We start from the raw sequence: 15,375 nt of genomic DNA, 5'->3' as shown, positions 1-15,375 counted from the left end.
CTATACTGTCATACATAGCGCAATATATGGCCCACACAGTATGTTATATACGTAACATACATTGATCTCTCTACACTATGATATGTAGCGAGAGACAGGGAGAGAGGGGAGAGAGAGAGGGGGAGGGGGTAACGTTCACTCGACACAAACTAGGTCATTTCGGGACTAACACATGGTTTAATTTTGTTTCAATAATTCACTTGCGCGTAGGGGTCTTTAGCAATGGGGGGAAACCGGAGGACCCGGAGTAAACCCACAGGCCACCCTACTCCTTGTCAAGTACAACCGGGAATCGAAACCTCGCCAGTTGACTCACTGACAGACCTTATGACACAGCGCGCACCTGCTAACCATTCGGCCATTCATCCTCTTTGATATATAGCTTACTATAATAACGATCCACCCTGTATATTATGTACGTCCACTATTTGGGGGTTTTACCATAACACGAGCACCTGTTTATACGGATGGTTGTTATTAATCTATTTTACTTCTCCTATAAATACGGAATAGAATTCAACCGTTTATAGACTGGTATTCATTTTCTATTGTAGTTTTTAATGGATTCACTATCAATCACGACTTTAATGATAATATATACTAACCCTAACCCTAACCCTTTCATAAAACATACGGTTTACTATACCAATCTATAACATGTTCACATGGTGCGAACAAATAAGATGAGAGACTTGTTGTTATTTACAAACAAAACAAAACATCCCATGTAATTAGCATGACCTATTCCATTATAACATTGTCACAACAACGGTACAGATACATATTTTGAAACGTTGTTTAATTAATTCTTCATCATAATATTGTCACAACAATGGAACAGATACGCGCGTTGAAACTTTGTTTAATTCCTCATCATAACATTGTCATCGTACCGGTACAGATACACGTGTTGAAACGTTGTTTGTTTAAATCTTTATCATAACATTGTCATCGTACCGGTACAGATACACGTGTTGAAACGTTGTTTATTTAAATCCTCATCATAACATTGTCACCATACCGGTACAGATACACGTGTGAAGTTTAATCGTCCATCATAACATGGTCACCACACTGGTACAGATACACGTGTTGAAACGTTGTTTGTTTAATTCCTCATCATAACATTGTCATCGTACCGGTACAGATACACGTGTTGAAACGTTGTTTGTTTAAATCTTTATCATAACATTGTTATCGTACCGGTACAGATACACGTGTTGAAACGTTGTTTATTTAAATCCTCATCATAACATTGTCACCATACCGGTACAGATACACGTGTGAAGTTTAATCGTCCATCATAACATGGTCACCACACTGGTACAGATACACGTGTTGAAATGTTGTTTAATTAATCGCCCATCATAACATGGTTACCACACTGGTACAGATACATCTGTTGAAACGTTGTTTAATCATAACATTGTCACCATACCGGAACAGATACACGTGTCGTATTTAATCGTCCATCATAACATGGTCACCACACACTATTAACAATCACAGTATTGTCAGTGAATCATCGTCTTGGTTGAGTATTAATACAATTGACTGAATTATTATTTAGTCTACATTAAAACATACTGATATCCACGTGGAAATCTACTGTTAGATTTAAAACAGTAGAAAAACACACATGTCGGTGTTCTGTTTTATCTCTGTGTTTTGACATCTGTGTCTTTTATTCCAGGTGTATAATCCTTTTTTAAATGACAGTTTAATTCAATCTCACCTGGATAGGTGAATATTGTAAATATAGAAGTGTATGTATGTATATAAACTAATCAATATTACCATAGCAACATGTTAAACTAAATATATCAATATGCTGTCCTGGAATCAATTCTTAACTTATTATCGATCATATTGTACTATTTGTTTAAAAGTCATCGGGTCTTACCAACCCGTGTGTGAAGTAGGGTCGCCTGTCCAACCTCGTGGGTTTTCTCCGGGTCCTCCGGTTTCCCCCCTCTGCTAAAGACCCCTACGAACAAGCAAATTATTGAAATAAAATTAAACCATGTGTTAGTCCCGAAATGACCTAGTTTGTGTCGAGTGGACGTTAAACCCCATTTCTCCCCTCCCTCTCTCTCTCTCTCTCTCTCTCTCTCTCTCTCCAAATACCGTCGTTGGGTATTTGGTGGGTTACTAAATAGATGGGTAACTCCATGGAGGGTTAGTGCTGGATCAATAGATCATATAAACACAAACACACACACTTAATTCCCAGAAATTTCTGACTCCGACCACGCACGCTATTAGTCCGAAGTTTGCAGTTGATCATGTAGCCTTAGTTGCGGATTTAATTATCAGGACTGTACAGTGGTGGGTGTCGTACATGAGTAGTGTGTGGGTGTTGTACATGAGTGTAAATACTATCTGATACCACATTGTGGAACACCTGGGCGGGTGATGCTGATGGATGGCGTTGATACAAAATAATTATACGAAGTGTATGGTGGATGCAGCACTTTTCGTTTAAATGCCAATGTCAATAGTGTCTTTCACAGCTATTGTTAGCGTGGTCACACAAGGGGTCGATCACAGAATGGTTTTAGCGTTACACTTTGGCTACCGTCATAAATGCGGTTAGGAATTTATAATTAGGTATGTTAGCCTATACTTCTCAACCCAGTCCAGTCCCGCCACTTAACACATACCCGACCACCCACCCCATACTTCCCATCTCATCCCACAGTCTTCTAACACATAACCGACCACCCACCCCATACTTCACACAGTCTTCTAACACACACCCATCTAACATCCCCTTGACCACCCAGACAGTAATATCTGATACTAGTCTTGATGAAACAACATTAGTCTTTAAAAATAGATTTTATTTAGTATATAAAATAAAGACATTCATAGTAAATTCGTATCCGATAGATGTTTTGTATAAAACAGTCCAAATAATGTTCTGTTTATTACAGTCTAACAACAATGTAAATCTGGATAGAAATTCTAAAGTAAACATGACTAAGACCCGTTCGTACTATTTGTAAGTTTTTAGATAATTTGTAGTTTGTAGATAATTTACAACAAAAATCCTCGCCCAATCAGATCGTCCTGTTCTAATGTAAACGTAGAGCTGCCGCAATAAAAGCCTTTTCCGGAAATTTCAACTCTGACCCCTTGACGTTGACCAATAGAAACCGGTTTAACAGGTTTGCCTGTAAATATAGCTTTAGTTCTACAGCTCTGGAATGATTTAGTCTGATTGAGTTGTATTAATTGTTTGTGGTGTTGTAAAGCTACACGAGCTGTTACACCAGATCCACATGGTGATCGATCAACCTGCAATAATAGTTTAACAAGTTTGGAATTGCGCTAGAAAAATCAACAAGATTGAAATAGGGCTGCACAACTAACTGACAAGTAACTTACAGACCACTAAATCTAACACAACAAACACGATTGAAAAAGAAACTGCAAGTCTGGTCGATTTATTAACTTTAAATGTTCTGCTCTAACTGGGATATCCGACAGTATTCTTAGATGTATTGAATACTGTCTTCTATCCAACATACAAACTTAAAGAACGCTAAAATAAAGCTGACATAACCAACAAGTTTGGAATAGGGCTGCACAACTAACTGACAAGTAACTTACAGACCACTAAATCTAACACAACAAACACGATTGAAAAAGAAACTGCAAGTCTGGTCGATTTATTAACTTTAAATGTTCTGCTCTAACTGGGATATCCGACAGTATTCTTAGATGTATTGAATACTGTCTTCTATCCAACATACAAACTTAAAGAACGCTAAAATAAAGCTGACATAACCAACAAGTTTGGAATAGGGTTGCACAACTAACTGACAAGTAACTTACAGACCACTAAATCTAACACAACAAACACGATTGAAAAAGAAACTGCGAGTCTGGTCGATTTATTAACTTTAAATGTTCTGCTCCAACTGGGATCATGTTCTATGACTAGAGGTTTTCCCCGGACAAGTGTGTCTATGTCTACCTTTCTTCCAACTGACACATGCTCTTTAACGTGCTCGAGGTTTTGGGTTCACAACAATGAAATAGGAAACTGTCTCGGCTACCTCCAGGATCTGAGGAACTGTTTCGGCCAGCACCAGGATCCGAGGAACTGTTTCGGCCACCACCAGGATCCGAGGAACTGTCTCGGCCAGCACCAGGATCAGAGGAACTGTATCGGTCAGTGCCAGGATCCGAGTAACTGTCTCGGTCAGTGCCAGGATCCGAGGAACTGTCTCGAACAGCTCCAGGATTCGTGGAACTGTCTCGGACAGCACCAGGATCCGCGGAATCTCTTGATAAGCGAACCAGTGCCATACCCACTGAGCCACAAGATTGTCAACACACTTGCCACAGCCGTAACGATCTCGGATGTACAATGCCTGTCAATTTTATGCATATCGCTAAATTTAGTGTCAGAAATTACAACGGTAGTGATTTGGACGTCTTCAAGAAATTACAACGGTAGTGATTTGGAGGTCTTCAAGAAATTAGAACGGTAGTGATTTGGAGGTCTTCAAGAAATTTCAACGGTAGTGATTTGGAGGTCTTCAAGAAATTAGTTGAAAACTTACCTGACGATCTCCAAAAACACAGACATGAGATGATGTACGTCCATTGATTGAATCATTGCCATCAGTTAAAATAGTTCCACTTAAATATGATAAATCTTTATTACCAGCCATCTCAATCTTCACCTGACGTTTTATAGCCGCTTTCAATAAAAAAAAATAAAATAACAGTTAAATGGGCAGATTAGATAAAGAGCTGACAGTCCTAGCTATAAAAGGTTAAAAAAAATAGATAATGAAAACAGAATATGCTAACAATTTCAGTCAAATTGCTTTACTTTAAATCGAGATATTAGCGATTCAATTTTATGCTAACCTCGAACATCATTACTAACGTTGGTATTATACTACAAAAAGTCTCAATTTTCCACAGCAACGTTAAATTATCCATCACAAAATGTATTCAAATCCACAAAATATCACAGGCTAACGATGGCATCGAGAGTTGATTGTGGTCTGGGTGAGTCAATTAATGTCTAATTAATAATTTAAATAACATTTCAGGCCAAAAGAAAAACCAGCAATCGGCAGATTTAGCTCTTGCATAATGCTTGTTTAATAATAGATGATTTTTTGGATCTGGTCTTCAAGCTTTATTCATCTTATGCTGTTGTTGTTCTTCTTGATCATTGGGGGGGGGGGGGGGTCGATGGCCGAATGGTTAGCACGTGTGCGTTGTATCATACGGTCTGCTATTGAGTCAACTGGCGTGGTTTCGATTCCCCGGTTGTACTTGACAAGGAGTAGGGTTGCCTGTCCAACCTCGTGGGTATTCTCCGGGTCATCCGGTTTCCTCTCACTACTAAAGACCCGTAAGCGCAAGCGAATTATTGAAATAAAATTGAACCATGTGTTAGTCTCGAAATGACCTAGTTTGTGTCGAGTTGACGTTAAACCTCCCTCTCTCTCTCTCTCTCTCTCTCTCTTTCTCTCTGCGTGTTGATCAGATAATTGTGTATTCAGGTCTGTAGCCAGAGAGGGGCCGGGGGGGGGGGGGCAATACCCCCCCCCCCCAGAAAAAATGTTTTGCCCCCCCCCCGAAAAAAAAATTGCCGATCATAGCTCTAAAATACCTACTGTACACTGTACCCCCCCTAAAAACTTCACTGCCCCTCCGAAGCTAGCAAGCTGGCTACGGGCCTGTGTGTATTTTAGGTATAGATCTGAATATACTTGAACCTCAGTCTGATTAAAATACAGATCTATAATTCATTTAGGGGTTTTTATGCTTTCGGTGGCCTTCATTACATGAAGATCTAACTAGTTGTATCGGGGGGGGGGGGGTAGCGTCAAGGGTCACGCTTTATTTAGCCATTCAATTAACCAATCGAGTCGGATTTGAAGGTGGCTATTCGGAAATATATCTTTTGGTTTGTTTTGTTTTCTATCGCTGTGAATGACTGCCCACAGTTCCGCGTGCCAACCGGTCAAAACTCGACTCAACAGGTCATATGATTGGCTAATCCCTCATATCAAGCAAAACGCGGGTTGTTTTACAACTCTACCAGATCCTAGTACAGAGGAAACGGATAGATCTATTTCCTACGGCCAAGTCAAGATTTCGTCAAGGTTGTTGAGGTGTAAATAAAGTCAGGCCACGAGAGTGTTGACGAGATTGTAGGTTTGGGTCAGGGTAAGCGTTAGGGTTAGGATTAGCAATAGCCCTGCTTACATCTCGTGATCTTTGGCCACACTTGAAGTTGACCGTATCAATTTTGAACTATAAGAAACAAAGGAAATTAGTTTCGGTGATCTATCCATTGGCTGAACCCTACATACTGACAATAAGTTCATCATCAAACTCACCTGATACTTCATCTGCAGCATCGGCAATATCTCTAATCTTTGACGATTTCAAATCTAAACCAACTTTATCAGCCGAAATGAAAGCATAGAATGCTCCACCATAACTAATGTCTACTTTCAGTTTCCCGAACCTGGGCACATCTACTTCAATATCTAACAATAAAAGATACTATAAATAAATTGTTGATTATTTATTACATCAGAGCTCGAGCAATAATAAAGTCTGATTGATTTCTTATGATAAAAACGAGTTTAGAAAGGTTTTGACTGTGTATCTGTTGTTCATAAGATTGGAAATATTTCGATTAACGACAACCAATAACAGACACTTACGCAAATCCCTAATATAGTGATTATAAACATTCAGTACGTGCAACTTTTAACATATCTAATACACCCCCCCCCCATCACTATCAGTGCTGTCTTGGTTAAACGAAATGTACCCCCCCCCCCCAATAACTACCAGTGCTGTCTTGGTTAAAGGAAACATGATAAATGTTGATCAACACATTCTCAATAAATTTGACCGATGTCTTTGACTTGTGTCCGTGTACCTTTCATAGAACATTATGTTAATTTGGTGTTCGACAATTTAAGTCAGCACCCGGAATAAACTACGATTTGAAAGAGAACGTTATTTACGTCGTGTGTAAAACATTGCATCGAGGACCTCGGCATGCGAGGACAAACCGTTCTGCTGAAGAATGTCTACCTACCCGTTCTATAAACAAATGCCGGTACACTGATAAACCTGACTGCTCCCGCCTTCTTTCCATCAAACGCAACGTAAGCTGTAACTAAACCACACGGACATTGGATATTGACTTTGGTTTCAGGAGATGTAATGTTTTTAACTAGTCCGTGATCAACAGCATATCTTGCTAATGATATGACCACATGTCCACACATTGTTATATAACCATCATTGTGCATGAATATAACCGCTAGATCAGCTTGCTCTACGGTCGGTTTCACTAACAGAGCACAAAACATATCAAAATGACCGCGTGGTTCGTGGAGCACGCACTTTCTATAATGATCTAGATGTTCTTTTACGTAACGACGTTGTTCTAGAATGGTCTCCCCTTTAATCTCTGGGAATCCTGACACGATGATCCGCACGGGTTCGCCTCCTGTGTGCATCTCGACCGTCTTACAGATCGGTTCGTGGGTTGGTGCTTCTACTCTATGTTCTCCTGGCATCTTCACTTATAATATCTGAAAATATTAACATTTACTGACATCAAAATAAACATCCACGGAAACCAATAGGCCCTGGGGATTTCCCCGTATAGTTATGCTTGTGACGTCACAACCTAATGTTTACCAACAGGGTAATATGGTAGTACTACAAACTGGTAGAATTACACGGGTAAACATTGTTTTTACGCCATGCCGGACTGTATCCATTCCCATGTCATAGAAAACAAATATTTCTTTCTTTTTTTTAAAACAAAAATTAGTTTGCAAGAGAAGAAGAGGTGATTATCTCTATCCGATGTGATCCTTACCAGTGATATGATCGACCTATTGATTATTTACTGCGGATCAGTTCGGTAATCTTGCTGGCTGCTTCATTAATTGGCTCACTAACCTGGAGGCCCCTTGTTTCATCCCGATATTTGCCGAGAAATTTCATCGGGATTGACCAGCATGGTTCCCGCTTGTCTTTTGTGCAGGGCGGAGGGCTTTGCTAGAAACAACGTATAGTCGTTCGGATAGGGCAAAAACCGATGTCTCTTGTATAAATTAGTGTGCACGTTAAAGAACTTTTGACAGTTGGAATTCTAAGAACGAGTAGGCCTTAGTTTCCGCTGTCCGGACAAAATTTCCCTCATAGCACACTGTATGGCTTTTGTCCGTTATCTCAGCCTGGGCAGAACAGTAAGACTTTAAACCCCATTTCATTTCATATCACTGGTTGCATGTAAATATGACGAGATGACGGGAGTATGCGTCCGGTATGTATATTGGTTAGTCGTGTTAAATATGAGGAGAATACAAGTATGGGACCGGTATCTATGTTGGTTAGTAGTGTTAAATATAATTACTCTACATCTTAGTGTTATCTGTGGACTTTTAGATAGATTAAATGATGACATAGGTCAAGCGAGGTGGGCGGGGATAACTAGTGGTCTACTGTATAGACATGGTGGTCTATAAACGGAGTGTAACGTTCTACGACTGGGCAACCAGATAATCAACATGGATACAAGCCAAGTGGCGGGCTATGACACTGTGACGTTGATACATGCCATGTGGTGTGCTGTGACAGTCACTGTGAAGCTGGTACAAGTCAAGTGGTGTGCTATGACACTGTGAAGTTGATACATGCCATGTGGTGTGCTATGACAGTCACTGTGACGTCGATACAAGTCATGTCGTGTGCCCATGACAGTCACTTTGAAGTTGTTCCATGCATGTGGTGTGCTATGACACTGTGAAGTGAAAATATACGGCACAAACAGGACTAAGTCTTTACTGGCATGTACATAATGTTTACTCGCGCTCCCCTATCTTAAAGAATAACTTATACAGGTCACAATTCTATGGAATACAATTACTGCTTTTTACTGAGCGACGTTTCGACTTGGCTTCTCTAGTCATTATCAAGCTATGATAAAAAATGAAAATATGACAGGACAATATATACATGTACACAACAATGCTTAGTTAATGCTGACAAACCAGGGATGTAACTTTATCGGCATCCCTGCATCGCATCAAGAACGTAAGAATAACTTGTTGGGAAGCTTGAAAGCTTGGTAAAACAAATGTCTTAACCATTAAAGCGTGAATGTTCTAATTAGATAGTTGTAAAATTTGAGATAAATCTACAAAACCATCTTCCAAATATACAGATGATGTAAGAGATAAATCTACCTATTACAGGTCTTACTTTATTTAGAGATTTATTAAAATGACAAGACCATAATCAACCCTCTAGGCTCCGATTTCAAGTAGATTCCAACATTTTAATGATTTAATTGAAAAAATGGCGAATCGATGCCAGGTCTCGAAATACTAGTACCGTTGTTACGATAATAAACAATCAACGCCACATCTTGTCAAAACGTTATTGATAACTTCGCTCAGAATAAAGTCATTTGAATAAAATAACATTTTCAATATATTCATTTTGCTTTGTCTATTCTTTATCTATCACAGCAAGATCGGTCAGCTCTGTATCTATAGGATAAGGTATCATTAACAGTTTATTGTGAGTTGTTGAACTAATGTTAGTGCAAAATATTTTATTCTAAGTTGGTTAGTGTTGTTGATTTTCGGTAATAAGGAAATTCAACAGTTTAGACTTTCTACAACTCTATATGATGACGTCGATGAGGATGATGACGTCGATGATGATAATGATGACGATGATGATATCCTTCTTTACGACAGTCTGCCAAATTTAGATTTTATGAAGGACATGGAGTTCTAAGTAGGCGAATATAACATTATTATACCACTACAACCATTGTGAACCATAGTTGACTAATATTATATTGAATAATGGTCATCCCAGGCTTGAGAAACAAAAGTTGTCAGAAAGTGTGTTTTGATATATAGATAATGGAAGATATCAATGATAGATTACAGATATTGAGGGTTTGACGGCTGATAGGTGTGAAATGATTAGTTTGATAATTTGATAATGAAAGGAAGATGATTGTGTCTAGGCTGTTTATATTCACCTTCATTTTATATATGGGTGTCATGTTTAGAACATTTGAATCGTTTAGAACATAAACTAATCTATTTGATTACTTCCTGACATCTTTATTTAAACAAGTGGCTCGTTCTTCGTTCCATAGCTGAATAAGCCTTAGTTAGTGTGAAAACAAGATAAACAATATGACATATTATTACGTCATCATGAAAACACCGTAAACAATAAGTCATGTTATTACGTCATTATGTACAAACTTGACAATTTTTGATCAAAATTCCAGCGAATTTCAATCTTCTATTGTTTTTTAATAGTGCATTAAAAATACGTATTAATACTTTATTGACCATGTCTGTAAAGTGTGCGCGGTGGCGAGTTGTCGTGGTCGATTGGCGTAGCTGTATAACGTGTGTGCGGTGCTGTACTCGAAGGATTTATAATGTATTAAAGATGTGTTAAGTAAAATTTAGGTAAAGAGCTGGTCGTTTTCACGCTATAATGGTTTAAAATAGACAAGAAAAAATGAATACTTTGAAACCTTTAGTCAAAGTACTTATTCTGATCACAATAGGCTTCACAATGTTTTCGGAAAAGTGGGATAACTCAGGAACAGAACTCGCGGTGTAATGAGAGATGGAGAGAGAAGTTGGATTTGTCGTCTACTCCACACAAACTAGGTCATTTCAGCACTAACATGTGGCTGCTTGCGCGTGGAGGGGGGGGGGGGTCTTTAGCAGTGGGAGGAAACCGGAGAACTCAGAGAAAACCCACGAGGTTGGAAAGGCGACCCTACTCCTTGTCACATTCAAGCGGGGAATCGAAACTACGCCACTTGACTGAATGGCAGACCTTGTGAATTCACGCACACACGTTAAACCACTACACCACGACCCCCGACCCCTTTACAATGATGATCGATATCATGACGAAAATTATTCACACCAATGTGAAAAGGATCATTCAAAAAACAAACAAGGGCCATAATTCGCGAATCAATGAAAATCGCTAACGTTCGTCCACTTGTGACTACGATATTTCACACTATATATTTGAAAGATATCCGGTTTTGGATAAGATGAATAACCCCGGAACAGAAAGTCACGGTACCAAAAGCTCTAGCATCGGACTGGGGTGACGACATAATATACCCCCACTGAAATGTGGAGGTATGACACTGTAAGGAGAAAGATCTGCAATAGTCAAATCTTGCAACAGAGGCGTGTATTTAGTACAATCTGATTAAAACACAGATCCTATTTCGTTTCGTTTTTTATACTTCAAGATTTCGCTTTAATTGTCTTTACTACGTACACTAGGATCCGGAAGAGTTGTTATATAAAAGGTTTTCTGGTTGATATGAGGAATTAGCGTGTTGTGCTGTGCACGGAACTGTGGGTAAACCACTAGAAACGTCAACGATTTGGTCAAAAGCCGCAATTATGACCCCAGGCACTACATCTGGTAAAATCTTTATGTAGTAAAGGTCATCGAAAGTATAAAAAAACGAAATATAGATGTTTATTTTAATCAGACTGGTATTTAATAATAGTATATAATAATATATAATAATATATAATAATATATAATTCGGGAAAACTAGGTAAGACTTCCTATATATATATATATATATATATATATATATGAATATTCTGCCTAACCATCGAAATATTTGGAGACATATTTCATTATATTTGATAGATTTTTAGACGCAGTTCCATCGTCGCAATAAAAGTTGGACTTTACCAAGGTGGGGTTGAGATATTTAAGATAGGATAAGATTTGGGGGAATTAATTGTATAATGTTTCTACAAAAATCATTCCTTTTATAAAATACCAAACACAACTTTATAAATATACCAGGCTTCCTGCAGTCAACCATTAGAGGAATCAGATATTAAAAAACAATGTTCTTGTCTGATATAAGCTATTTTTCTAGCAAAAAGAAGGGGATTCAGTGTAATTTCTACTTAAATTACTAGATTTTCTAGGTAAAATAGAAATATGTTGGTTCTCTGGATGACGTACGTTAACTCAAAAAAATTAAAACAAACATAAGCATAAGCATAACAAATGAAATGAAATGTTTTTTTATGGCACGTCAGCGCCAACCGGGATATATTGCGCCAAAAATATGGTGATTATTTCGAGACAGGCTAAATTATATCAAATACATTATTGAAAAATACAAAATTTAAAATTTATGATAAAATGCTGTCTCTTTTAAACCATATAAACCCGGTTGGGCAAACATGTGATGTAATGACTGACAACGGTAAAACATAAGCATAACAAAAAACAAAATCTTCCAATACACGCCCATCTCCAACACTAAAGTCTGACACCTTCCCATTATACCACCTACTACTGGTTCGGGAATATGTCGGAACCATGCAGATCACCCGAAAACAGGTAAAATCTCGCACACTTTCCCATTATACCACCTACTACTGGTTCGGGAATATGTCGGAACCATGCAGATCACCCGAAAACAGGTAAAATCTCGCACAATAACTTTTTATAAAAAAAAAATAAAGTAATATTTATAACGCACCTGTCTCTCCACGTGAATTAAATCAGATTTAACTGAAATCAAAATTAATTGAATTTATATAAATACTGATGAGAGGTTCCTTTATCAATCTCAAGGAGTGGAGAAAGGACAATGGCTGATTAGGAAAAAGATAACATCGGACATCACTGATCAAACTTTCCCCTCGCTATTCTATATATAGATTCAGTCGGACAGTTCGTGGGGATCGTATGATAATCGTGGAAAAATTTATGGCCTATATTATCTAGGCAAGTATTGTAAACATCATTAATAGGACTAAACCGGGATCCATCCGTGGACAATTTATGACCTATCTTGGACAAATTGTTCAGTATTCACACCATGATAAGCAAGACTCAGATTTGGTCCGTGGAAACTTTATGGTCTATTTTATCTTGATCACATGATCAGTGTTTAAAAACATAATTAGCAAGACTAAGACTGGATCTAAGGAATTGCGTTTTAAATAAAACAGGTGCGTCATATATTGCTAATTGTGTTAACTCCCTAAATAAATGGTGTAGGTCCCCATTGGATACTTTGTACCCTTAAATCTAAGTCCATATTATCGCGTCATTTAGCTATAAGAACTGACATGTGTTATATATGGTGCAGGTTACCGGCAATGCCCCGTCTAGACCTGAACATACATATAGCTATAAGAACTGACATGTGTTATATATGGTGCAGGATACCGGCAATGCCCCGTCTAGACCTGAACATACATGTAGCTATAAGAGCTGACACGTATTATTATGCATGATGTAGAACATGAATGCTCTCACTGGACATGAATGTCTGACGTTTGTTATGCATGTAAAACCAGCCGATGTACTATTTAAACAACTAAGCTTATGAATTGTCTGGTGGTCTGGATTTTCCATCAAGAACGGTTTGGTTTGACAAGCCCGGTTGCACTTTTCAAGCCCGGTTCCTAGAAAAGAACGTGCTGCCAGTCGTTGGCACGAAAGACCATGTACAAGAATTAGTGACGGTTTGAGTTCCCCAAGGAATTGACAGAAATGCCCCTGTCCCATCCTATCCTTGTACATATGACTATAAGAAAACAATAGTTACATGTTAGTCTCAGAATGACCTCGGTCTTGTTTTGACGAGTTGTGTCTATTCCTATCCATTCACTTGATTTGATATTTGTTGTTAATTTATTGCAATGTACGCGTAGTTTGTCTAATCTGCAGGTTTGTCTTGTGGTTTGCATGTAGTTTGTTGTGTCCGCATGTTTGTCTTGTGGTTTGCATGTAGTGTGGTTCTTCTGTACTCTATTGAATTGTAAAGCGCATCTGGGCACTTTGTGAAAGGTTCGCTATAGAAATACACAAAATACAAATAATGGACAATAGTTGTCTTTAATTGGCAGGACAGACGAGTGTTTTAGCAATATGATTCTGGAGTACATACAACCTGTGAAAAGTCTGCTAATTTGTTAAATTATCATACACAGTTGATACTGAAATGAATTATATAGCCCACGGGTCTGGAAGATTATCGACTGTTGAATGGCCGGATAGTCAAACTGATAAAAGCGCTTTGACTAATTTGGAGTGGGCAATTGTCTCTGAGTATGGGTTAAAATTTAGAAGCTATTTATTGCTAATAAATCGTGCGGTATCGTATATAAGATTTGTAATCCACCCCAACATAATCGTGTGGTATAGTATACAAGATTTGTAATCCACCCCAACATAATCGTGCGGTATAGTATTAAAGATTTGTAATCCACCCCAACATAATCGTGCGGTATAGTATACAAGATTTGTAATCCACCCCAACATAATCGTGTGGTATAGTATACAAGATTTGTAATCCACCCCAACATAATCGTGTGGTATAGTATACAAGATTTGTAATCCACCCAACATAATCGTGTGGTATAGTATACAAGATTTGTAATCCACCCAACATAATCGTGCGGTATAGTATACAAGATTTGTAATCCACCCCAACATAATCGTGCGGTATCGTATACAAGATTTGTAATCCACCCAACATAATCGTGTGGTATAGTATACAAGATTTGTAATCCACCCAACATAATCGTGCGGTATAGTATACAAGATTTGTAATCCACCCCAACATAATCGTGCGGTAAAGTATATAAAATTTATACTGGTTGGTTCAACTAGAAACTCTAGTGCGGTATAGTATATAAAATTTATAGTGGTTGGTTCAACTAGAAACTTTTTCAGTTCATGACATTAAAAGACAATCTTTGATCCGGTCATTATTTGATATATAAATCAAGTAGCAGTGTATTTAATTCAAGTAGATGTGATTGTCAGTTATGTCGTCTATAATAATAGTTTTATATTCGAGTCCATAATTCAACAACCTATGTTAAAGATAAAACAATACAAATTAGATCATTAATTAGCCGCGGTTGTTTTTAGGTTTTTTGTTCTTTTATTGTTTTTTTTCCTCTAGATCAGTAGCTCGCCAATTATTTATCTTCTATTAAACATACATTATGTGATGGATAATGGTCGAAGAGGCTATTATAAAATTTAAAACATAGCACCCAAGAGATAACAAATAATGGATGGTTTTCTAACAACAAGTCATAAAATAATGGATATATTCTTAAAACAACTGTTATTGTGTGTCTTTCTATATATTTTATTACTATTTAATTTTAGTCAAAATAGCAATTGACCAATGTCCGAATTGATATCTCACTAATCTTTCAAGTATTTTAAAGATACATTATGGGAGAATCGATAACGAGTTGACAGTTCTCACTATAATAATTAAAAACTAGA

The 15,375-nt window shown here is 37.8% G+C and overlaps 1 protein-coding gene across 1 annotated transcript; it reads right to left on the bottom strand.

Annotated features, from left to right (window-relative positions):
- Positions 1-2,884: 2,884 nt before the first annotated feature.
- LOC126830603 (trans-L-3-hydroxyproline dehydratase) lies at positions 2,885-7,580 on the bottom strand. The gene is made up of 4 exons (XM_050561000.2): positions 7,094-7,580; positions 6,378-6,530; positions 4,575-4,714; positions 2,885-3,300 (listed from the first exon to the last, which is right to left on the bottom strand). The coding sequence occupies exons 1-4, from the start codon at positions 7,578-7,580 to the stop codon at positions 3,040-3,042; spliced, it is 1,041 nt and encodes a 346-aa protein (XP_050416957.2). The 3' UTR covers positions 2,885-3,039.
- Between the last annotated feature and the right edge of the window lie 7,795 nt (positions 7,581-15,375).

The sequence above is a fragment of the Patella vulgata genome, chromosome 8 (genome assembly GCF_932274485.2).
Source record: "Patella vulgata chromosome 8, xgPatVulg1.2, whole genome shotgun sequence".
Lineage (NCBI taxonomy): Eukaryota > Metazoa > Mollusca > Gastropoda > Patellidae > Patella > Patella vulgata.
The sequence above is the reverse complement of the archived record's forward strand: the minus strand, read 5'-3'. Positions and strand labels throughout refer to the sequence as shown.